Genomic DNA, 26,575 nt, shown 5'->3' with positions numbered 1-26,575 from the left:
CCCCCCCCCCCCACCCCCACAGTACCAGATGCAATTTATACTATACCAGACATAATTTTTGACCAAGGTCTAATATCCTCTGTTACAGGGCCGGACGGAGCCAACCTGTTCATCTACCATCTCCCCCAGGAATTCAGTGACCAGGATCTGATGCAGACCTTCATACCGTTCGGTACTGTCATATCAGCCAAAGTCTTCATAGACAAACAGACAAACCTTAGCAAGTGTTTTGGTGAGTGTAGACACTGAATACTGTCCTCTATCAATAATGTCAGTAACATGATTTAGATATTGAATAAGCAGGTATTGTTCATTATGACAATAGTTAAGATATAGAATTTATAGCTGATTTTGGAAGCTATCACATTAGTTGAAAAATTTTATGTGTCTCTGGGTTTGTTGCATTTAATGTGTTGCAGGTTTTGTGAAGTTTAATATGATTGAGGTTTTGTTATATTAAACATGTTTCAGTTTTCGTTATATTAAATATGTTTCAGGTTTATTTATGTTTGGTTTTGTTATATTAAATATGTTGCAGGTTTTGTCAGCTATGACAATGCGTTGTCAGCCCAAGCTGCCATTCAGGCAATGAATGGATTCCAGATCGGAATGAAGCGACTTAAAGTTCAGCTCAAACGACCAAAGAGTGATAGCAAGCCTTACTAGCGAGACAGTTCTGTGGTAGGTATCATTAGACCTCTATCAAATTGTAGACTGATTGGTTGCCCAGGTATAAGTCTGTGCAGGTAACACAGGTAGATGTAGACCAGGTAAGTCTCAGACACGGCTCACAGTCCTTCATCGAGAAATCATCTGACCAAGCATGGCAGTGTTTGGTCGACGGCCGACCCTAGTCTTGACAGCAGCTTCATAACCATTGTGTATGTTTGTTGTCATAGTGAGCACACAGATTGATGCGGGCCAGAACCAGTTAGTAGGCAGGGTCCCAGAACCAGTCAAACAGGAAGTGATGCGTGGTGATTGTTGTGGTTAACACTATGTTGTCACACACCCCCCCCCCCCCTCCAAAGTTTGTGTTCTCCTGCCTGACTATGAACTGATCCTAATGGCCAATAGTCGACTACTGTGTCTGTTGTTACGTTGAATTATGTTGTCATGTGACATCTTCAAGACAGAGTATATTTGTAGTCCTGTGAATCAAAAGAACTGTGATGCAAGAACAAATATTTTCTGCATTCTTGTTTATGTTTAAGTATTTTAATATTTCAACAAGAAAAAAGACAGTAAATATTTAGTACTGCTGTGATAAAGAGGAAATGTGAAACATGAAAAAAGTATTTAGATCAAAATGGCAAATTGTTTTATTCTTTGTCAGTTGGATTCAACAAAAGATTTTTAGTCAGGTTTCAATTTTTGTCTTCAATTTTTGAAACAATAAAAATGGTGTTTAGAAAGGTTACAAGATTATTTTTTTCAGTAACATTTTTGATTAGACAAAAAAGGGATAAAAGGATAAAAGTTTGATCTTTCCTAAGTAGATGTTGTTTATATAAAGTGATTTTATGATTAAGAAGAAATGTGAAACTTATAAAAAAGTATTAAGAGCAAAATGGCAGATACTTTTATTCCTTGTTACTTGGATACCAACAAAAGTGTTTTAGTTGGTTTCAATTTTTATCTGTTAATGTATTGAATTTTAAAAAAATAAAAGTGGTGTTTAAAAAGGTAAAAATATTATTTTTTCAAAAACTTTTTTGATTACACAAAAACGATAAAAGTTAGAAGGTATTAGGTCATTCGTAAGTAGATGTTGTAAAATAAACCTTCTTATGTGTTGTAAGAGTTATTTTTCTTTGTGTTGTACTTTTGTTAGAGTTGTCTTTCTTGTTAACACCACCAGAAAGTGTGGCACCCACCCTCGCTTCGATCAGTCTCTTAGAACACCTACAACTGCTTTATAGAGGACGAGCTGTGTTCTGGTGTTGTTTTATATTTCAAGAAGAGTTGTCTGTAACATGAAAACTGAATGTTTCTATCCCTTTTAGAACTGCATGACCAATCTAGTGTTGACTGATTTCGCATGGCTTTTGTCTTTGCCATTTTGTGTGACAATTTTCTGCAGATATATAAACCAATAGGCCATTCTTAGCGGAATGAACAATGTCAAAATTCTTTTAAAAACTGCTCAAAGGATGACGAACCCACAGGTACAACTAAGTTACAACTTTTATGGATAAGCTATAGATTTATTCCTCCAATGATTCCATAATTTAACACCAAAACAATTGACAATTTTCTCACCATCTATGAATTAAGATCCTTGAATTATTTCTGTTTGTTTATATTTTTCTTGTATAAAAACTACCTAACTTTGACAATGTATAAGTGAGAAACTCTATTTACAAATAAAACACTAAGTTCTTAGTGCTTTTTTCTTTTGGAAGTAACATTATCCAACTGAACAAGGCATAGGGTGGCTTCCTCATTTACAGGCACATAGCATCAAAAAAGTATGGTAGACGGGCAGTTATTGATATAAGAAAAGAATCATTTTTTGAAGAAGAAAAAAAGTGCAGGTGACAGATCACCCTGGCCCCCTTCTGTTGCTATGTGCCATCTCTTTTTCATTATAAACAACTCCCCCAGGTCATCTCCTAGCAGCTCCGTATACCTCTCCTCCTGAACAGAAAATCAACTGAGATCTTTAAAGCACAAAACCAGCATCTTATTTTTAAACTATTTCGTGACTTTGAATGAAATAAATGTCTTTTCTGTAAAACCATGAAGTCAGATTATGAGAACAATGAGTGGATCTTTTGGCTGAGGGGGGAAGGGGGGCTAGCTAGGAGTCGTCCGGGGAACTTTTTCCTGGGTGGGGTCACACTTTGTGGTGGTCAGTAACCGTGTCTAATTCCTTTGCTTTCTTCTACGTAGATTGACGCGTGATGTGTCTGACTGTCTCCACGTGGCGTTCTCTTCGTGTTACCTATTTGTCGCTCGTTGTGTGCCCGGAGCTTTGTGTCGGCAGGAGTTACTTCCCTTGGCCTCAACCACAGGGACCGTTCATTATTATATTTTTATTTCCTTTATTGCGTATATGGCCTGGTTTAACCTGTTTGAAACAGGATGCTATGATTTGTCTTAATTATTTTTTTTTTTTTTTTGTTGACTCAAATAGTAATGTGCTTCAATTTAATCAGGATTGTATACCAAAGATGCATATGATAATTTTTTTCATTACTATTATGATATTTACTCAAAAAAGAAAAAAAATCTGTTAAATTTGTTTCCATGACAATTGTACATATTTGGTCTGGGAGAATAGCCAGCCCTCTATATAGTGCTATATATAGATTAGTGTAGATAGATGGTGAGAGTCAGCAGCATTGTAAATGCTAGGACAGATATGCCTCATGTATCCGCAGCAGATATATGCCCCCGCTAGTCAATGATGATACTCCACACATTGTTACAGACTAACATCAAAGACCTAGATATCACCAGATATCACCGCCAAAATAAATCAACGCTATTGTTTATTGCCTGGGTATTACACTAACAAAATGGTGTTGTTTCAATTTTTTTTCAAAGAATTTATGACATTCTGTTTTTTATTTTTTTTTTTTATTATTAAGCCTTACTTTGAATGATGTTAGTTTGTAATGATCAGTCAAGATGCCAACATGTTGTTGTGTTTCTAAAATCATATTCTCTGAACTACACTATGTTAAAATTTTGGTTTGATTCAGAATATATCTGAGCCTATGTAACAGGCAAACCTGTGTCCTGTAGAGTTTTTACAATTTCAGTATTTCTGTCTGAAGGTCTCCCCTAGTGGTCATATTGTTGTAAAATCAAAATGTCAACATTCTAATGTTGCACTCCACAAGTCCTAAGCAGTTTTCTTATAAGTCTATTAGAGAACATTGGAACAGAAAATTGAAATATTCCACTAGGGGCGACCTGATTGCGATAGTGTCATGTTAGTTTCTTTTCGGCTGATGACCTTATTGTAATAAGGTCACCCTATTTGTACTAGAGTAGCTCCCGTGGGAGCCTGTATATACCCCCCTCACTCAGGGCTTAGTCGGAGGAGACGGTGCGTAGTAGACTAGAGTCCCTGTGGTTGGGGCATCACACATGTATGTAGCTTATTCATTTTTACGAGAAACAGATTTTTATGGTGAGGTTTATATCAAAGAAGACAGCTATATTTTTTCCTTACTTTGTGGTCAGTGTTTTTGCAGTGTTTTAAGTTTTGTTTCCAGACAATGTTATTGTTACGGTTTTGTTTGTGAAGGTTAAATAATCAAAAGTGTTTAGGATCTTGTTATTATTGCTATATATATCTTGTTTGTTTTAATGGTTGCACACTGTTTTACTGTGTAAGGGGCACCTGCTTGCCCTTTGTTGTACGGGGTCTAAGCGGCCCCTTTCTTTGGTTGGGTTGTAATGTTTCAGTGTCTGTATTCAGAACTCACAGGTTTTTCTTTGTTTGATGTTAACACACTTTGATTAACTTACAGACAGTGCTGTTACAAACAAAAATATTTTTTTTCTTTTTTTTTAAATTTTATTTTATTTTGATTTATTGATATAAATTAGAAATTTATTTAAAACAAACTCTTGTGAGAGCTAGAGGCTTACTGTATGCTGTTTGTAGTTTCAGCAATAATTCATGTTAAGTATGTGCCTTACTGCAAATGTAATAGGAGACTTGTCTTAGATGTCAAACTTATACATATTATATATATTTTTTGGTTTATTTTGTCAAAGAAATACACACTAAAGGTGTTTCCATGGAAACTGGAACTCATCGTGTATCATTTCAACGAGGTCAACAAAGCGTGGCCACCTGGAGACCAGTTTATCAGGGTACCAGTCTTAGAGAAAACGATAGTAGCGTGGGTTTGACCTGGTAGGTAGGTCCTGTCACAGGACTGTTGTTACATCACAGTACACAGGTAAATACACAGGTACTTCCAGGTGGCCGCTGCCTCGCTAAAGCTCAGGTATGCATGTACTACTGTGTGTGACAACTTCTGTAATCTGTTCATGTTTAACTAGTCAAATGCTACTAAAACTTCATCAGACAATAAACTCCAAATCAATACACACCTGTAGTTAGGGTCGACAAATCTAGGATATTACCTCTCATTGCGAATCACCCCAATACATTGTAGTTTTAATTTGTATCCCATTTATATCGCGTTAAGTACGGTGAAGATTTTTATTGCTCAAATTTGAGGGTTTTTAGGTTTTAGTTATCTTGTTTTTATGGCGTTTTAAATTACGAAGTATGTTATACATATCAAAGGATTTTAACTTGCCTTTTAAAGATATTATTTTAAAACAAATCTCATTTAATTAACATTGCTCACATGTATAAAACCAAAATGATGACTTTATTGCCAAAGAGTGTGCAGTAGTTATACAGCTTCTCCATGACTATTAAACACTATTGTACTGCATTCACAAGTCTAACAGTTTACTCCGATCTCATCGTGTGGCCATTGCATTACCAAAACTTTGCCATGATCGGTTCAAAGGGTGTTACCCGGGCCGGAAGTCAGTATTACACATCAAAATCTCAAAAAGCAATGTTCAGTTGATGAAAAAGACACACAAAGTTACGTATTATCATTTCAGTTAATCAAAAATTAAACATAAGAAATGAAGTTTTTATTGTAGAAATTTATTTTTTATTTCACTGCAAGGAAAAAATTGTACTCATTGTCTGTCATGTGACCGTAACATCAGTCACGTGACTATCACGTGACCTTGTGTTAGTGTTGTGATTTGGCTGTGTACATTATGATATGCCAATAAACAGTTAATAATGACAATTTGTGTTTTCTTTTCTCAACATATAAGGTACATATCGCCGAAGTGGCGCAGCGGTAGAACGGAGTGGTCACGTGATATAGGGTCGCGACAGAGCGCGAATCCTTGAATGGCCAGAGTCTGTCCTTTGGACATTTTTTTGTTTATAAATACATGTGTAAGACTAGAGAAACGAGGTTCTGTGTCGATATAACGTTTGACACAAAGCTGTTCTTGTGTTGTTTGATCTTTAGTTGAAACAAAGAATCAAATGTTAAGGTACCTCACTACAATTAGACTTATACTCTTTAAGAAAGTACGTTACAAGACGGCGATTTAAATGTTTTGTTTAATTGTTTGTATCGATCGATATGGTTAAATTTCGTCATTGCTTATTGGTTAAAGTATCGGGCTTATGAACCGCAAATCATGAGTTCGAATCCTCTTGGGGATTTTGTTCACCTTAACTGAATCAGTTGTTAAGAATTTGAATTTTTTAACCAAGATTGCATATTTTTTCGCTTATTTGATATATACACTGTACTTTTTATCCTCAGTCAAGTAATTTTCTGATTTGAGAAACTATTTCACGGTGTAGTGAGCCATCTTAAGCTCTTCATTGATTTAAAGATGTCACGAAATGAATTCTGGACGAGACGTTGAGCAACAAAGAACGGAACATCATTTTATTCTACATTGTCAGTCAGAAAGAAGACGGTGTTCCATCAAAGACAAATGAATTTGATCAATCAGTCTTGGAATGGAATAGATTACATGGCCGTACGTAGCACAATGAGGGCCTCACTTTTGAAACGACATCGATCTTTTGAGAAGATTACAATTATAATCAAAGTACTGAAGAACTGACGGGAGTTGATTTTGTCGATGTTTATTTATTTTAAAATCAATGATATGTTATTTTGCATGACAAGTACATGTATAAATACGTAGTTTCTAATTTGAATTGCGCATATTTTTATAGTATGAATTTTTGAACTTCTTCGACTAGAATGTCGAGAAACTTCCATATGAATCATGTTAAATTATATTTAAAGATAAAATTAATTCAATCAAACTATGTATCAGTGGTAGAAATATTTCTCGAAAATTGTATGGATCCAAGCAATATTGAACTCTAGTCTCGTTCAACCAAACGCTCGGCTGACACCGTAAATCTCCGACAACGCGGGGGTGTTAAGGAAGCATATGGGCAATTCAGCGTATTATTTTGACTGTTATATTCAAAATCGTGAAATTAAATAATTATTTTGAATAAGATCAAAAACTTAGTATTATCCTTTAAAATAGATGTCAGTGCAATAAAATCGGGTAGTTCATTACTGCCACATTGGTAGATTATCACGTGACAACTATAAATAACTTACGTATATTCCTTAACATAAAATGAGATAGAACAACACTACCCCGCGGTTTCCAAAATAAAATAAGCATACTAAGTGAAAGCAAAACATCTCAGTTTAATCAAAACCGCTGCTAGAATCCTATGTTTGTCCTTATTAAAAAGTTATTTATCCGGTTGTAGTAAAACCTTCCTAACTTTTATATAGTTTGCACGGAAAACGGCAAATTGCATCAAAACAACACACAACAAGGGATTCTAGCAGCACTTTTCAATTTAAGCATTGATCAAACTAACAATACGTATAAAATTTAAAGTTCAATATATACGGGGTAGTGTTTTTCTAGTCGGATTTTTACTATAGCATTGAATCATGATTTTTTGAAGTATACACTCTCATAACTGCAGCGGTGTGTGCATACAAATTGAGTAACGCGCGTTAGCGCGTTATGAAAATTTGTATGCACACACCGCTGCAGTTATGAGAGTGTATACTTCAAAAAATCATGATTTAATGCTTATATTTACATTTTTTTTAACTTCTTGCCTTGTCTGCAAATGTGATTCATACCTTAAAATTCCTATCTTATCCTAAGGGTAAGTTAATATTAATGGAAGAGCCACAGTAATAGCCATAAGCGTGAACTTTGATTTTAGCTTGTGACGTTGCAGATTACAGCGTTCAACGTTTGTGACGTCATAATAAAACTCGTCAATTTGACCTTTGACTACTTGTTGCATTTAGAGGCATTTAAACATCACGGAATTTAATGGAAAAACACAGTAGAATGTAAATATATCGTAAACAACGACAGAGGAAAGCCTGGCCGAGAAATAAAAGCAAATTTACAAACCTTTTAGCGAATGATTGATAAAACTAACATCTCCCCCAGTATTCTTATGTTCCATTCTCAATAAATCACACCACAAAACTTTATTAGAGTTCTTAGATTAGTTATATTTTGAATATGTTAACAATGCTTTCCGATCAAATTCATACGACTTTCAACTTTTAGTCATTACGTCATCAATGTGTAAATCTACGTAACACAAACGAATTTCTGGAAAAAAAATTGTCTTCAGTATTTTTTATTTGTTTTTGATCTACGTTTCGTTGCTTAGATATTTGAATATGTACATAATAACTAAGATATGTGATTTCACGGAATTATATGCAACTCAGATTCCATATGCTTCCTTAACACCCCCGCGAAGGGTTTACGGAGACAGCCGAGCTTCGAGTTGAACGAGACTATATTGAACTCTGGCGTAGGAATACATACGACTACAAAAAATAGTTAAATTGTTCGTACCATTTAAAATCTGACTATTTCTAAGGTATTTGTAAATAAGTTTCCTTGAAAAACAATGCTTTAGCATACATTACATCGAATTCATCAATTAATTTCAAGAACTAAGTCTTGTCAGGAGCAATGATTTGTGCTGAGGTCCAAACACTGTTTCACTTTCGGTTTGTCCGAGTGACTGCATAGGAGAGTTGATTAAAAATCAACTCCCAAAAATTAAAATAGTAATCATACATATTGTGGAAAATAACCATATGAAATTTAGTCTCGATGCATATTTCCCCGACTGATTCTCATGACTATGTATACCTAAAGCTGTCACCCTGTCACCCTGTCAATATTTTTAGATTTTTTCCTTAAGGATAAACTACCGAAAAACGAATCTGCTCTTTAAAGAAGGGAGCAAGACATTAAAATTCAATCTATGTGTTTGAGGTCACAAACCCCACACAATGCAATCTGCAAACGATGAGATAACCATAGAAGGCCTAGCAATACATGTACAAAGGGAAAGAGACAATAGTAGGGATCTTTGTGTCACAATCTATTACTATAGTACCCCATCCTCAAGGACTAATAGTCTTTATTGTCTTTATAATAACGGAAGTTTGTGTGAGTACAGCACTGACACGGACAGATTTTCTACTTACAAAATACTAGTATAACACGAACGCATTATAACTTAGTCTGTTGCCGTAATTTTTTCAATAAATCGCCACTTTTCTAGAGATTTTATACATGTACTTAATATTTTCTATTACAACTTGTTTTACCTTGTAAGCCTTTTCTTTAATTGTTTGACACGCATCAAAACCATTATGATACTAAAGCTTCTTTACGTATGATTTACATAATTATTTTAAAAGAATGACTGAGAAAATTCTCAGTATGAAAAGCACCTTCAAGACAAATAACACAATATTATTTTTAAAATGTCAGCTAGCAGATATTCTGAAGTTAGTATATAGCATGGAGATGCTGAAAAGAGTTTCTGGATTTATATTGAAAAGCATGCTTTAAGGACACTTTGACACAGTCCCCTGAACCGTTGATGACGTCACTGCCTTCTATCCTACCACCACGGATCCAGCTCCGCTATAAAAAAAAAACGGAAAAAAATAATGAAAAAAACCCACCAAGATTGAAACTGAAATATCGATCGGAGATGTTTTTAAAAATTACTAATCAATAATAAACAATTTCACCATACTTGTTCTTACTTTGCACAGAAATAATGGGTATAATGATTAGAAATAATAACCTAATTAAGGGAATTGTTATTGAAGATAAGGAATACAAATTATTACAATATGCTGATGATACAGTCTTATTCATGGATGGGTCAGAGGACTCCATAAGGTCAACTTTATCTTTAGTCAACCAGTATTCCAAAGAAAGTGAGCGCACAAGATTGTAAGTTTGCAGGAATCCTCGACACGAATCAATTGGGATTTAAATGTCTATAACCTCGAAAGGCTATGTACAGGTTTCAACAAAAATAAATTATGTTGAGAGTCGAAGTACATGGCTATTCCGGTTATTAAAAAACTCACAAAGCTTTCAAAAAATGGCAATGAGAGGTAAACCGATAACTAGTTGGAAATGTTAATGAAAACATTATTTAATGAAGTTATATTGTGTTATCCTAAAAAAATAGTAATAAGAAAAGAATTTTTTTATAGTGTTCATACAGCAGATCTAGAAATCATTAAAAACAAATTAAAATATACCGGTATATTATAATTCAACATCATGTTATAATAACATACATTTAAAACAAAAAAGTTTAATTTTTTTTAAAAAGACCACCAGTTGGATTTGAACCCAAAACACTGAATGTATGTATTCACTAAATCCAGGACGAAACCACTGAGCCACGGAGACTTGTCAATATATGCTCTATAAAGTACTGTTTGAAACACCACTGTCATATCAATGGACTTTGTTTTTTATCCATCAAAAAATAATTTGAAAAGTACATAATTAGTCATCTCTGGGTCATCTCTCCATCTTTTTTTAAAATGCGACATTTTTAATGTTGAAATATGTTACCTTTACACGTTTCAAATTTGTGGAGAGAAGACCCAGAGACAACAAAATCATTTAAAAACAGTTGTAAATAAGTAGGATTTTGCATGAATTGCATCGTGTTGCTATATTTAGACCCATATTATAATAAAACCTTTTGCATTTCAAATATTTTTCCACTCATTCCACATCCAACAGAAACCAAATAACGGTTATAATTCGAAAAATACTCAGAATTAATTGATGAAATTTTCACTCTCCTAGTGCGCCTAGATTCCTGCCGAATCTTCATCTTAAGCGCCCACATTCTTTTCTGGATTGAAACCAAACTATGATAAAACACAATGTATAAAGATTGGATCTACTGCTTATACTGGCAATAATTTATATGAAAAATACAAAAACCTAATGTGGTCACAGGAACCATTTACAGTCTTAGGTGTTACATATTGCATAGACTTAGATACAAATACTATGTTTGATTTAAATTTTTTGCCAAAAATTGAATCTGTTAAGAAATTAATATCATCATGGTCAAGAAGGATTTTAACTACTGCAGGCCGCATAACAGTAGTAAAGACTTTGCTTATACCCAAATCCAGTCATTTATTGATGACGCTACCAAGCCCATCTAAAGAAAAACTCAAAGAAATTGAGAACTTATTGTTTAATTATATATGGAATAACAAAACAGCAAGGGTAGCTAAAAACATTATATGCCAAAGTTATGAATACAGTGGCATGAGAATGACATGTCTTGACTCTTTTTGTAAAAGTTTAAAAATCACATGGATTCGCAGATATTTTGATAATTCCTGTAGTTCACAATGGAAGCATTTAATAAAGGATTTAATTCCAGATATAAGCTATCTAGCTATATATGGTGTAGATTTTTATAGAAAGTTTAAGAAAGAAGTCAAGAATGCTTTTTGGATTGATGTTTTTTCAGCTTTATCAGACTTGAGGCTATGCATTGATAATCTGTTTTAAGTCCAGTATGGTATAATCAAGATATATCTATAAACAACAAAAGTATTTGTTATAGATCATGGTTAAAAAAGGGTATTCAGTTTGTTTTTGATTTTTACAATACGGACGGAACCTTGCTAGGATATCATGAATTTTGTACAAAATTTGATTTAAAAACACCATTTACATTATTTTTTGGAATAATTGATTGTATTAGAAAATTACATTTGAATTATGACTATGATAATATTCAAAGAAGTCAACCTTTTTTCCCAAAATTCTTACAATTGATTACAAAAAGCAAACAAGGTGGTAGAGATTTCTATGATGTTTTTATTAATCAGAAGTACAGAAAGCCAAAAAGTGAAATCAAATGGGAAAATATTTTAAACTTAAATGTTGACAACTCCTGGTGGAAAAAACAAAATATTTTGTTTTTTAAAATAACCAATGATATACAATTAAGGTGGTTCAATTATAGAATTATACATAGAATCTTAGCAACGAATACCTTCTTATGTAAAATTGGCATTACCAATACAAATTTATGTAGTTTTTGTAAGATATATCCAGAAACACTGTGTCATCTTTTCTGGGAATGTGAATTTGTTGAGAATATTTGGGAAAATGCATTGATTTGGTTCAAAGAACAGTTTGGAATAGATATATCTCTAAACAAAGTTGATGTTTTGTTAGGAAAATACTATAAGTATTACAATATATTTAATTTAATAATATGCATAATTAAAAAACATATTCATAGAAGTATGAGCTAGAATTGTAAACCCTCATTTGAAAGGGTTAAAGAGGAAATTGTTTATTACTTTCACTGTGAGAAACATATTTATAAAAAAAATGGTGATATGGAAAGTTTTAATAAGCGATGGAACCTGATAATGTTTTAAGAAAAAGGATAATTATTTTTTATGCAGTTACAGATGATGTAATACAATTATCTATTGCAAAAGCAAGATTAACGTAAAATTATAGTTGTCTACATATTTTCATATGCATGTATTTGGATGAATGATGTATAAATGTTAAAGAGAAAAACCTCTCACGAAAGTGTACAAGTTTATATATTTATATATAACTGTATGTAACTTAGTACTTGGTGATCCCAGGGCCCCAACCCTGGCACCAATTATATTGCTTTATATTAAGTGATGGGACAATAAAAGGTTGAAAAAAAAAATAATAATAAACTATTAAACAGATCACGACGTAAAACATTATACCCTGACACGACGTTGAGCCTCTCGCAGATGTAGTACGCCTCGGAGTGACAGCTCTCCGCGTACCACCGGAAGTGGTGATCGGAGTCCATGCTCAGACAGTTCTTGTCTTTGTCGTTATTGGACACACGGCCCGAGAAAGAGGAAATGACGTCATGTCCGTTTGAGGCCCAGATCCAATGTCCCTCAGAGACGGCGTCAGTTCCGTCCACCCAGATCTTCTCCTCCCGGATATCTAGACAGACAGACTAGGATATACAGACAGACAGACAAGGATATCTATACACAGACAGGGATATATAGACAGACAAGAATATCTAGACAGACAGACATGGATATCTAGACAGACAGACATGGATATCTAGACTGACAGACTAGGATATACAAACAGACAAAAATGGATATCTAGACAGACAGACAAGGATATCTATACAGACAGAAATGGATATCTAGACAGACAGACAAGGATATCTAGACAGACAAGGGTATCTAGACAGACAAGGGTATCTAGACAGACAGACATGGATATCTACATATATACAGACAGACATGGATATCTAGACAGACAGACAAGGATATCTAGACAGACAGACAAGGACATCTAGACAGACAGACTGAAAAGGATATATAGACAGACGGACAAGGATATATAGACAGACAAGGATATATAGACAGACAGACAAAGAAATCATTTCGTTTAAGGAGGCTGAGTGGTCGACATCATATGATATTTTTGGCCATAAACTGAGATTAAGTAAAGAATTAATCCAAATATTTTAGATATATTTTTAGATAACATTTACATATATATCTATACGGAGCGTTTCTTCTTAAAGAGATTAAAATAAACAAAAAATGCCACGAACATTGAGTCCTCTGAACACGTGTATTTCATATCATCATATGTGGACATTATTGCACTTCACTCATTTATACCAAATGAAAGTGTAAATATAAAATTTGAATTTGTGTTTGCTGGTGTCTATAAAAATATGAACAACTTTGAAATCCAATATTGCTATTCTTTCATATAAATGAGTTTTGTGGTGAAAGAAATGAACAGTGTTGCTAGTCTTGCTTCTCGATAAAAATTTGCTGATACCCATATGATATCATCTAGGAAAAAATAAAGTGACGTAACAAACACTGACCTCCGTGGAGCTGGAAGGCTATGGCGCTGATATCGGCACTGTTCTCAAAGGTCGCCAGAGTGCCGCCCAACGCTCTGCACATTTCCTGAAGAACAACATGACATTATTTGAAGCGTGATGGTGGTGTGTGTGTGTATATATATGTGTATATATATATATATATATTAACGCGTTAGCGCGTTATGAAAATTTGTTTGCACACACCGTTGCAGTTATGAGACTATATCTTTCAAAAAATAAGGATTTAATACCGAGCGCAGCGAGAGGCGGGCGAAGCCCGCCTCGCGAAGCGAGGATTAATGGTAACACGTATATATATAAGAAAATCAGTGAAAAGTGAAAGTTGAATCAGGGGTACTAAGGCCAAAAAAAATTTCTTCCAGCCCTGGGCGCCACCATCTTGGCAGCCATTTTGTTTTTAAAAAGTTAGTTCGATCATTGATTGATCGGTACTTATCGATGTTTGTTGCCCCTAAACTCGATTAAATAAGTTCCAGTGTTTCAATAGAAGGTCATTCGAATTAAAAGAAATTAAAAGGGAAACCAGATAATTTTCAATAGTGCTTTAATCAAGAAACACGACTTGTTCTATGTATGTCTTATCAAATTATCAGATGGAAAATAAAATATTAAGGTCAATTAACTGATCTTTTAGATACCGAATAAAGTATTTAATTTTATTACAGCGGCATTCGTATGAATTAAATTGATGAACAATGAAAGAAGAAATAAAATAAAAGTTCGGAATAACGTAACTCTCTTCGGCTATTTCCGAAGACAAAACTTGAACGTTTCACGTCTAAATTATGACGTCATAATGTAGACTGAGCACGCGACGTTTAGTTAAACTTCGGCTAATGATTTGAATAGGCAAACAGGCGGATCCTACTGTGTGCGTTTCACATAAATTTTATTCTACAAAAATCAAACTGCACTGTGTTAAATCTGCGCTCGGTCTAACGGTCACACCGTTTACATATTACTTATACCGAAGCTTGAAAGCCATCTAGGGATCGTACGTCCACCGGAAGTGTAAGGAGCTGAACAACGCATGCTATCAATAAATCCGCGAAAATGAGGGCAAAGTTTTCTTTTGTATTTGAGGAATAAATACAATACGCCCTTATAGCGCGTAACCATTGGTAACAAATACAATATTTCTAGAGATTTTATACTTGTACATAATATTCGCTATTACAACTTGTTTTACCTTGTAAGCTATTTCTTTAATTGTTTGACACACATCAAAACCGTTAAGATAATAAAGCTTCTTTACGTATGATTAACATAATTATATTACAAAATCAAAGTACTGATAGGCGGAAGCATGATTGCAAGTTGTCAATGTCATAGTGTTATTATAACTATTTTCTTTTTAAGAATTAGTTTGATATATATATAACATAAAACACTATACTAATATGTCAATTAAGGTATATACATGTAGTAAATGTGGAAATACTCTGTTGATCATGCCTTAAATAAAGATTAAATGAAAAGAGCAATTTAAACGTCAAAACATTTTTTTTTGTGAAGTACATTCGTATAACAGTTGATACTTATATGCAAGCTGAAATTACAGGAAAACATTTTCATTTATTATGCCGATTTATTAAAAATGTTCATTTTGACATCAAAATGATGAAAGAATATTATAGTATTAGAATTTAGTAAACTTTTTATTCTTTACATTAATGTTTCACAAAAATGCAGAAGTTACATTTATACATCACTTTATTACAATATTTTACAGAATCAAGTAGTATGTGTGTCACTTTGCTGACCTGAGAAGCAATAGCCATTGAGAAATCAACTTCATAGAATAATACACAAAATATATGGACAATGTGTTGTAAAAAAGGTATTCAATAAAGAGATTTTGATGTTTTCTTAATAGATTCTCAAGTTTAACAGTAACAGGATGATTTCAAAGTCATTTTATGTGTGGAGAATTGCAGACCTCTAATTGATCCTCAGATTGCAGTTCATATATTTTGTTGACAAATGTTTAAAACTTATAGAAAGAATGTATTTATTTACTGTACTGTATACCAAACATATTTTACAAAGATCAAACATATATGCAAATGTTGAGAATTACAATACAATGTAAAAGCCCAGTAATTTATGGATAACTATATATTGATAGTCAATAATGTACAAATTATGTGTCCTTTACAATTGCTCCATGTTGTACTGTCAAATCACAGGTGTCTAGTATTGAAGACATTTGAACTTTTAACATTTAAGTTTTTATTTTAATACTAATGGAATCTTCAAGAGAACTTCCACCATTACAGAACATAGACTTTCAAAGTATCCCTTTATAGCTGCATGCCGTAATGGTGTTTTTGGAAAGCTTGTAATCCTGGAGTGTGCCATTTGTGGTAACAACAATTTCAATTCACTAGTGTTGTCTTGCATCCATTATACCAATGACAACTGTCTTTTTCAACAGGATATTCTAAAATGTGTTGATGAAAAATGAATAATGGATATGTTATCAAACAATATTTCATTACAATATACTTGACCTCCAATATAGAAAACATGGATTTTAAAAAAAATTATAAATCTATAAAATATTTTGAATTTAAATTATTTATTTTCATAAGTATACAATCATGTATTATGCAAATAAAGGATGAGATATATAAGAAGATCACACGATATGAATTATCAATAATTGTAAGGTTATTTTGGTATATAACATACAAGTAATGGAAAATATAGTGAATGAACTGTAAATGAAAGTTTAATTTTTTTCTCCAAAATTCTTCAGTTTTTAAATGCATTTAGTACAAGAATATTTACTATATTATTAGAGATATGACAACAAGATATCTGTGAGTCAATGCTCACTAGTGATACCCCTGCTCTGATGTGTATACAAAAAAGCATAGTTAACATTACATGTAATTGGAAGTTGACATCAAATATTTTGAAAAATCAATCATACCGAATGGTATGCCTTAACAAAGAGTGAGTTTAAATTTTAAGCATCTGCGATTGTTGCTGAGATAATGTTGACAAAATTTGTGTTATAGACAAACAGACACACAAGGGTAAAACAATATACCCCCTCTCCTTCCGAGCATGGGCATAATTAGTTCATACTAATTTTAAAAAAAATGTATTTACTAACCTTGAAAATGGCGTTAAGGCCATTAAGATGAGGATTCTAGCATATTTCAGATGCCCTGCTTCCATTTAGAATTTCAAACGTACAATGTTTGTCCCTCTTTAAAAGTGCTGAACTGAAGAGGCCAAAACCACATTTTTATAGCATCCGTCTTTTTCTTTGTTTTGCTTGAATTTAGCTGTGCACCCAAATTTAGCAACTCTCCCCTTCACCAGAGATGAAGAATGATGTTGGGATATCATTGTCTCCTCTTGTCAGTTAATGTTAATAATCAGTTTCTTGACATTCATCTGAAAGAACATATACATACTAAGTATGAAACAAATAGATATATGTAAGGTTATTATCTATAATCATTGTCAGGTATATAATTGAGTCTTTTTGGAATTGCAATTAATCATGTCAGAACATGGTAGATCAAAGATATATACTTGTATATAGTCCAAGTTCTCATGAATTGAAAATTTAAACTATCATATAAATAATGATGTAGAGAAATTTCCATCGGAAATTTTAGTCACTTTCATTATAGAGTAATGATAACGTAATTCTGAGATACAAGTAAATACAATAGGTAAAAGGATAAATCATATTATACTCTATCCCGAGTTTTTGCTTCCACCACTTTTTGCTTGATATTTCAATAATAGTAAATACCTTTGTGCTCAAACTACGTTCATCCACTAATATAAAAAATGTCCAGATTATCTGTTTTGAAACACCCCTCTCTACTGTCTCAGGTTTTCAATACACATCCCGAAATTGAAAGTCTACGGAGATTTTGCATTGCAACAGTCATTAATAAGCCCGGATGATAACGTTAAAAAATTGCGTGATGTATTCCGAGTGTATTCCGAATAGAGAGAAGATGTAAATATTCCCCATTATAAATCTCTGTGAGGAATCTGTTTTCGTTTTCCTGTGAATTTTTCTGAGTGGAAAGAGATAATTGTTCAATGAAGATATCTTGGATATATTCCCTTTTAACGATTTCAACTGTATTTCTTTCACAGGTATGTGTAATTTTATTAAAAATCATCAAAAAGCGATGGAAGCAATAACTTGTGACAGACTATGATTTTTTTTAAATGTTCAATTAAATATAGAAGTCTCTTTGCAATAGCCTATCTGGAATATTTATTATACCAACCAATGAATTGTATCTTGTATTATACTTAAAAGCTATATTTGAGATATTTTTAGAGAAAATTAATTTGCAATATTCATGAGTCATTTTTAAACCAAGCTGATTATTGTAATTTTTTGTGAGCAAAATGAATGAACCCTATATCATACAGTGCAGTTCGTTACATATTATAAAATCACCATATGAACATATAGATCTGCATAGATGTCACAAAATATTAAAGGTTTAAAAAAGGAAATGTTATCTTCTTTTATATGCGATTCCATTGTGCTAAACTTTAATCTTTAAAGATATCCTGTAGGCCTCGCTTTGTACAGTATTCATAACAAAAGACCGACATTTTAGAATAATCGATGAATGCCTAACACAAACAATATAAATTCTTTCATAAAATTTATGTACTTATCTGAGATTTCTGATTCTAACCCCCGCTTGTATATTGTGACATGTCTCCTCCGCACGTCACAATATACAAGCGGGGATTAGAGTCATAGGAATTTCGGATTAAGAATGTACCAGCTCCTCGATCAAGATAATTGTAACATGAAAATCTAAAATGATGAGGCAAACGTTTATACAATGAGAAATAACAGATTAATAACCTAACTTACCTTACGTATGTCGAAGATGGACAGTCACCAGTTTTTCTCAACGTGGATTTGTTGACAAAAATTTTACACTGCATAACGTTATGCAGTATTGTCTGAGATTACTACGCGAAACGTTGGTATGTTTACAAATAATTTATAGGCATTGTATCATTAATATTCTAATAATCTTTTTTAAATAGATTTAAACATACCCTTGTTTATTTAAAAAAGCATTTATTACCCGTTTCCCTATGTTCCTTCTGTACTCATAAACACGCATTAATTTTTCAAATTGAACTATTTTTTCCCTCGGAATTTCATCTACAGGCATCAGACTCCGTGCTTATCCTTTGTTTATGTCGCATACCATCGCAAGAGTTATCGTTCGTTCCTGTGTACTATCAAAAACATAAATCTACCACTTGCTATCTTTGCTATAGGCATTTTCAATGGATAATTAAAAACGATGAAGTAAAAATTTAGAGACAAACTACAGTTCTATTATCAGAAACGATGTTTAAACGGGGGTCGAACAGTGTGTGTGTGTGTGTGGGGGGGGGGGGGGTGTTGTGTTGTAGAGTTGTGTGTCCTTAGTTTATATAACATCCGATAGTTTACCATGAAAAAGGGCAGGAATTTGACCTATGACGTAGAAGGTCATGAAAGCAATTGCAATAGGCGCTTCCGCCTAATGACTGAGAAAATTCCCAGTATGAAAAGCACCATCAAGACAAATAACACTTTGAAATTTAGTTTGGCGGCGTGTATTTTATATTTGCTTTTAAAAATGTCAGCTAGCAGATATTCTGAAGTTAGTATATAGCATGGAGATGCTGAAAAGAGTTTCTGGATTTATATTGAAAAGCATGATTTAAGGACACTCTTGTTTTGACAGAAATTGTTACAATTCGTTAACATAAGTTTGTGATGGTTTGACACAGTCCCCTGAACTGTTGATGACGTCACTGCCTTCTATCCTACCACCACGGATCCAGCTCCGCTATAAAAAAAAAACCGGAAAAAATTTAAATAATGAAAAAAAAACCAAGATTGAAACTGAAATATCGATCGGAGATGTTTTTAAAAATTACTAATCACAATAATAACTGTTAAACAGATCAAGACGTAAAACATTTAAAATAACGGTACTAAAACTGTTTGTATTAATTGCTATAACTTGAATGGACCAATGGCCCACCATTCACTAAGTCTCTATACCTTGACACGACGTTGAGTCTCTCGCAGATGTAGTACGCCTCGGAGTGACAGCTCTCCGCGTACCACTGGAAGTGGTGATCGGAGTCCATGCTCAGACAGTTCTTGTCCTTGTCGTTATTGGACACACGGCCCGAGAAAGAGGAAATGACGTCATGTCCGTTTGAGGCCCAGATCCAATGTCCCTCAGAGACGGCGTCAGTTCCGTCCACCCAGATCTTCTCCTCCCGGATATCTAGACAGACAGACTAGGATATACAGACACACAACGATATCTATACACAGACAGGGATATCTAGACAGACAAGGATATCTAGACAGACATACATGGATATCTAGACAGACAGACAGACAAGGATATCTAGACAGACAGACAGACAGACAAGGATATCTAGACAGACACACAAGGATATCTAGACCGACAGACAAGGATATCTAGACAGACAGACAAGGATATCTAGACAGAGAGACATGGATATCTACATATATACAGACAGACATTAATATCTAGACAGACAGACAAGGATATATAGACAGACAGACAAGGATATCTAGACAGACAGACTGAAAAGGATATATAGACAGACGGACAAGGATATATAGACAGACAGACAAGGAAATCATTTCGTTTAAGAGGCTGAGTGGTCGACATCATATGATATTTTTGGCCATAAACTAAGATTAAGTAAAGAATTAATCCAAATATTTTAGATATATATTTAGATAACATTTACATATATCTATACGCAGCGTTTCTTCTTAAAGAGATTAAAATAAACAAAAAATGCCACGAACATTGAGTCCTCTGAACACGTGTAATTCATATCGTCATATGTGGGCATTTTTGCCCTTCACTCATTTATACCAAATGAAAGTGTAAATATAAAATATGAATTTGTGTTTGCTGGTGTCTATAAAAATATGAACAACTTTGAAATCCAATATTGCTATTCCTTCATATAAATGAGTTTTGTGGCTGAAAGAAATAAACAGTGTTGCTAGTCTTGCTTCTTGATAAAAATTTGCTGATACCCATATGATATCATCTAGGAAAAAATAAATGAGGTGACGTCACAAACACTGACCTCCGTGGAGCTGGAAGGCTATAGCGCTGATATCGGCACTGTTCTCAAAGGTCGCCAGAGTGCCGCCCAACGCTCGGCACATTTCCTGAAGAACAACATGACATTACTTGAAGCGTGATGGTGGTGGTGGTGTGTGTGTTTGTGTGTGTGTAATATATATATATATATATAGTATTGAATCCTTATTTTTTGAAACATATAGTCTCATAACTGCAACGGTGTGTGCATACAAATTGAATAACGCGCGTTATGAGAATTTATTTGCACACACCGTTGCAGTTATGAGACTATATCTTTCAAAAAATAAGGATTTAATGCTTATATTTGCATTTCCATTGTTCTTTCCCACTGTAAGCCCATGCGGAGGAGCTGCAATTATTTCTCTATAATCGCAATTGCTCTGTCAGTATACTAAGACGTCATAAAGGTGTAACGTTATATATACTTTTCCATGACGTTATAGATTTAAACCACTATACGATACATCATGTGTTTTTCTCCAACTCGATTAAAATTGACGTATTAACATGTAATATTAAAACATGTTTTTGATAACATTTTAAAGGAATTACTGTTATAACATATCATTGATTCTATTAACAAATCTATGTGAATTAAAAAGATACATTACAGTCTGAATGCTTACTTTTGATGTAATAGCTAAATGTCAAGGTCTAGGCTAATACAGGGTATTTGTGAGTGGTAAAATGCAAATATAAGTAATAAACAACGATTATTTAGTGAAAATGGCGTTATGAATAGCAACTGCTCTGCTGGCATATTTTCCATGATGCGCTAGCGCGCATCATGGAATATGCCAACAGAGCAATTGCTATTCATAACGCCATGTTCACTAAATAACGTTGTTTATTTCTTAAATATTTACATTTTTTCACCTTCTTGCCTTGTACGCAAATGCGAATTATACCTCAAAATTACTGCATTATCCTATGGGTAAGTTCAAATTAATGGAAGAGCCACAGAAAAAAGCCACGAGCGTGATCTTTGATTTTCGCTTGTGACGTTGTATTTATCAGCGTTCAACGTTTGTGACGTCACAATTAAAACTCGTGATTTAAAGCTGACATGAATTCATAAATACGCATTATTTCCCTTTTATCTCCGACTACCGCCATATTAGTTGTCGATTTCTATTGTTCTGCTCATCGCTACACACCCCCTATATAAGCTGAGAGCACTACTCATGCTTCACCGCATTCAGGTATTTCATGCACCCGAACACGTTGCCTTAGACGAAAAGACGTGTAGAAACGCGTTTTGAAGAAAAATAAAATGACAACCACTGCACTGACAAGATATATCCAATACACGATGAAACAAGACAGACTGAAATCAAGGCGCTGATACTTATAAAATTCCTCGATAATTGTGGACCGTTTTCCTGTGTATGTTATAACATCGCACATGCGCAAACAACACACTGTGGCAGATCGAGCAATGTCAATGATCGCATGGATTTTAGAAACGGTGGAACGGATGGAAAGATGTTACATTGTCATTTTCTTGGATTTACTATCATTTATCTACTGTGTTTGATGTAGTGCCGCCGGGGTTTTCAAAAAGACGCAGACGTTATTCACTCTGTATGAACGACACACGTGTTCGATGTGAATGCGTAGTGAGGCAGCACTGTATGTGCAAAATAATAAAGATATCTGGAAAATCCTTTCACAGAATAAACATATTTTGTATTTCATTGATTGTGTTCTTTATTCTTTACTACAAACATTTTACTACAATGTGTAGTTCATGCATTTAGAAGTCCGTGCAACCTGAATGCCTCGATCGGAAAGCAACCGACCGTAACTTTCTCAACCGATATATATACCCCATTCACCCCTGCGAATGTTATTGTCATTTAAATTTTAGACCACGTGATTTTATTTGACCCTTTCAGTTTCGCAGTAAAAATCATGCCTCGTGTTTATAGTCTATTTCATAGAATCTAGGTATTTGTAGTCAAATATAAATCTAGAGGTTTATTGATTCTAAACTTTATCTTCAGTAATAATTGGTGGATAAAATGTGTTCTAGAAATAAATGCGACAATACAAAAAATAGTTCTTGTCTGCTTTTGCAACAATTAACATGCTTGTAGAGATCCCCCCTGATGATTAATTTTCGATCCGCGCCTGACCTAGTAATTGCATCAATAGTGCAACAGACTATACTATTTTATGCAGAATGTTCCTTGAAAATAGCTCGATATACTAAGTTTTTATACAGAACAGACACCCATTATTTCTCTAAAAACATGGTATTGCACACCACAAGCATCAAACATGGCTATGATTTTATTAAGCAACCTTATGTTTATACTTTCAACCACTTTACACGTGGTTGAACACGAACGATAACTCTGTTCTGAATATTAGCGTTTAATATAAATAACCGCTAGATGGTGAAATAAGACATACATCTTGAAAGGTGTTCATGTTTTAACATAAATCCAAGTAGGATATGATATAAAAACGACCAGTACTTACGTATTTTGAGAATATTATCCGAGCACTCATACTTCCGCTCGAAATTTCACAGGAACTGAGCACATCTCGGTGAAGTCTCGTGAACTTTCATTCGGGCACCTCTGGATTTATTACATACTTAGCAACGATAAAGAAAACATCCCGAACACATTCGCAGGGGTGCCATTGGCATTAGAGGAGCGATCGAAACTAATATGGCGACCAAATGCTTTTATGAATTCATGTCAGCTTTAACCTGTTAGTACACTGTCTGTGTTATGGTGCTATATCTGCAGTAGCTTTACAATTAAGTATTGAATCCTTATTTTTTTAAAGATATAGTCTCATAACTGCAACGGTATGTGCAATAATAAGGATTTAATACTTATATTTACATTTTTTTACCTTCTTGCCTTGGACGCAAATGCTAATTATACCTCAATTTACTGTATTATCCTATGGGTAAGTTCAAATTGATGGAAGAGCCACAGTAACAGCCAAAAGCGTGATATTTGATTTTCGCTTGTGACGTTGTATTTATCAGCGTTCAACGTTTGTGACGTCACAATTAAAACTCGTGATTTAACCTGTTAGTACACTGTCTGTGTTACGGTGCTATAGTCTGTCCCAAGATATTTATGCTGCACATTTGGACGATTTTTAATAAAAATACACTTACCTGTGAATGAAGTGCAATTGAAATAGTTGAAAGGGATATTTTCCAAGATAATTTCATTGACACATTATCATCTTTTACTCGGAAAAATTCACAGGAACGAAAACAGATTCCTTACGGAGATTTATAATGGGGAATGTTTACATCTTTTCTCCATTCGGAATACACTCGGAATACATCGCGCAATATTTCAACGTTATCATCCGGGCTTGCTGCAATGCAAAATCTCCGTAGACATCACATTTTTTAGCATTGTATTGAAACCCGATAAGCTAACAGGGGCGTTTTGACTGAGAAATCTTGGAAATTTTTCATACTTTTAAATGAACATCATTTGAATCCCGAGGTATTTATAAATATCAAACAATTAAGCCAAACGTGAATCCAAAATATCTTGGGACAGAGTATACATCTGCAGTAGCTTTACATTCAAAATATATGTGAAATGTAAATATATGCAAAATAAATGTGGAATGTAAATAATATATGCCATTTCAAAAACAATTATGAAGATATGGGGTTGATCAAAGGTGATCAATTATACAATGTGTGTATTCATATTGAAAAGTTACAATTTTAAATTTGACGATATATACAGCATAAACAGTAACCATAGTTACCTGAGATTCCGGCCAAGTAAGTTTGGCATGGCTGATCATATAGCAGTGGCTGTCCACCTGTCTCCAATCCTGGGGGCAGGCACCAAACACCGCGGGAACTGTGGACAGACAGACAAGGTAGTAACAAACTATAACCTCTATGTTATTTTCAAACGAAGCTAACAGTAGCTTTGGTCGTTGTTAATAGATATTTATTATACAGAAAAACCTGAAATGTCAAGGGGCTGTACTAGGCGGAGAGTGACAGTCCTGTGTATGATTAGTTAAGAGTGCACGTAGAACTAGTCATGTGACCCTTTTGTCCAGTCCTGTCATTGTCCACATTAACGATTTTAAACTCTCATACATAAACAATATACAAACGTATACAAATCAAACACTTACGCCAGGTTTGTAATTTAAGACACAAATAATAAAACTGGTAATATTTATATATAAATTACATCCACTGCATATAATTCCCTATATTCCTGACGGAAAATGATTGTAATTTCTAGCTCAAACACATTTGTTAGGAGATTTTCAGTGATACAGACAGTGACTAAAAAGATAGGTCCCGTCACTATTCAAAACTTGCCGCCATAACTTACGTGGTTTCTAACTTTGATAGCCAGTTTACAAAACGTACAAAAAAATTATAATTACTTATTTAACAGAATATTATTTGAATTAGGAATTATTTTGATTCTTGGAATTTAGGGCTTTTAAGAAAATTGCCCTTAGTTAGACTAACTTTGAAAAATAACATGAATTTTTATTGTTTGATGTGTTAGTTTTAACAAAATTAGTCAACTAACATGAATTTTCCTTATGAATAGTCTATAACTAAGAACAATTTTCTTAAAAGCCCAAAATTCCAAGAATCAAAATAATTCCAAATTCAAATAATACTCTGATATTAAATCATTACAACTGATGTCGTAATATAGTAAAAAAAAAAAACCCAACACAATTATAATCCGTTATATTAATCAGTTAAAATTAATCAAACAACATATGAAATAGCCACGGGATCAATTACGTTGAAATTAAACCGGGCCATCCCTTTTGTTCCTTCACACGTAGAGCGGGGGCTCGAGGAACGCAATTAGGTAAGAATTAATTTAGCCTCGATGAGTGGTGGTATAAAAATAAAACTACTGACCTATAAGGAGAACGAGGGCTGCAGAGATCATTGTTGACAATCAATGGGTTCTATGACAACTAAAGAAATTAGCCATATACCGGAATAGATAAACAAATCAGACCCGTGGGAACCGTCAGCCGCCCCACAGAATACTTACCTTCAGACTACTTACCGATATAATATATGTACAAGGTGGTTACATATACACACTGGGATCGTGCACTAGTCATGAGTGGAGAAATATCACCGATAATGACCTACCGTATTCTTATCTTTTTTATGTAGCTCGAGAAAGACATGTATATATACTGTACATGCATAGTCTATGCTGATGCATCTTTCCTTTTAAACATCTTGTAAATTTTCAATTTAAAGTGGTATAAATGGTGGGATCACGGGACTCGCGTGTATTCTATAGAGTAGAATCTTTAATATAATTGTGTTAGGGGTTGGAATGAAACATTATACAGCCAAGCTTTGTATGGTGTAAAAAAAAGGGAATCTGGATGTTGGCACGACACCGCGTGAAAGCTTTGTAACAATTAGTACGCTAACCTAGTGGAGCTAAATCATTATAAATGCATGTGGTTCGAAACCATCACGTTCTGCGTAACCATGGGTAATCGTCCTTACAGCGCGTAACCATTGGTAACA

General features: G+C 33.9%; 3 protein-coding genes across 19 annotated transcripts in view; 1 reads left to right on the top strand and 2 right to left on the bottom strand.

The window, feature by feature from the left end:
* LOC128168767 (CUGBP Elav-like family member 2) overlaps positions 1-5,807 on the top strand; it is a 90,549-nt gene extending 84,742 nt beyond the window's left edge. For all 15 annotated transcript variants that reach the window (XM_052834911.1, XM_052834909.1, XM_052834910.1 and 12 more), the window contains 3 exons: positions 89-232; positions 539-681; positions 2,896-5,807. In XM_052834911.1, coding sequence (XP_052690871.1) covers positions 89-232; positions 539-666 — 272 coding nt within the window. In that variant the 3' untranslated portion in view covers positions 667-681; positions 2,896-5,807. The remainder of the gene's footprint in view (positions 1-88; positions 233-538; positions 682-2,895) is intronic.
* A 3,408-nt stretch (positions 5,808-9,215) lies between these two features.
* LOC128168789 (tetranectin-like) lies at positions 9,216-19,008 on the bottom strand. 3 transcript variants are annotated; one of them, XM_052834950.1, is made up of 4 exons: positions 18,955-19,008; positions 13,835-13,919; positions 12,687-12,918; positions 9,216-9,546 (listed from the first exon to the last, which is right to left on the bottom strand). In XM_052834950.1, exons 1-4 carry the CDS (start codon positions 18,991-18,993, stop codon positions 9,519-9,521), a joined length of 384 nt encoding a protein of 127 aa, XP_052690910.1. In that variant the 5' UTR covers positions 18,994-19,008; the 3' UTR covers positions 9,216-9,518. The 3 variants fall into 3 exon arrangements, with proteins under 3 accessions (XP_052690910.1, XP_052690912.1, XP_052690911.1); XM_052834952.1 differs by lacking the exon at positions 18,955-19,008 and adding an exon at positions 14,193-14,217; XM_052834951.1 differs by lacking the exon at positions 18,955-19,008 and adding an exon at positions 14,086-14,161.
* Positions 19,009-19,551: 543 nt separating this feature from the next.
* Positions 19,552-26,091, bottom strand: LOC128168776 (snaclec B6-like). Its single transcript, XM_052834936.1, has 5 exons — positions 25,940-26,091; positions 24,796-24,893; positions 21,014-21,098; positions 19,932-20,163; positions 19,552-19,713 (listed from the first exon to the last, which is right to left on the bottom strand). Exons 1-5 carry the CDS (start codon positions 25,968-25,970, stop codon positions 19,686-19,688), a joined length of 474 nt encoding a protein of 157 aa, XP_052690896.1. The 5' UTR covers positions 25,971-26,091; the 3' UTR covers positions 19,552-19,685.
* Between the last annotated feature and the right edge of the window lie 484 nt (positions 26,092-26,575).

This window comes from Crassostrea angulata, unplaced genomic scaffold (assembly GCF_025612915.1).
Source record: "Crassostrea angulata isolate pt1a10 unplaced genomic scaffold, ASM2561291v2 HiC_scaffold_47, whole genome shotgun sequence".
NCBI lineage: Eukaryota > Metazoa > Mollusca > Bivalvia > Ostreida > Ostreidae > Magallana > Magallana angulata.
This window is presented reverse-complemented; position numbering and strand designations above follow the sequence as displayed.

Coding starts and splice junctions, on each gene's coding strand:
- LOC128168789 (XM_052834950.1), bottom strand. CDS start 18,993: ATGCGTGTTTATGAGTACAGAAGGAACATAGGGAAACGG. Junction 13,920..18,954: donor GAAGGAACATAGGGAAACGG/GTAATAAATGCT, acceptor GTTGTTCTTCAG/GAAATGTGCAGAGCGTTGGG. Junction 12,919..13,834: donor AGCCTTCCAGCTCCACGGAG/GTCAGTGTTTGT, acceptor CTGTCTGTCTAG/ATATCCGGGAGGAGAAGATC.
- LOC128168776 (XM_052834936.1), bottom strand. CDS start 25,970: ATGATCTCTGCAGCCCTCGTTCTCCTTATAG. Junction 21,099..24,795: donor TTACTTGGCCGGAATCTCAG/GTAACTATGGTT, acceptor GTTGTTCTTCAG/GAAATGTGCCGAGCGTTGGG. Junction 19,714..19,931: donor AGACTCAACGTCGTGTCAAG/GTATAGAGACTT, acceptor TTTTTTTTATAG/CGGAGCTGGATCCGTGGTGG.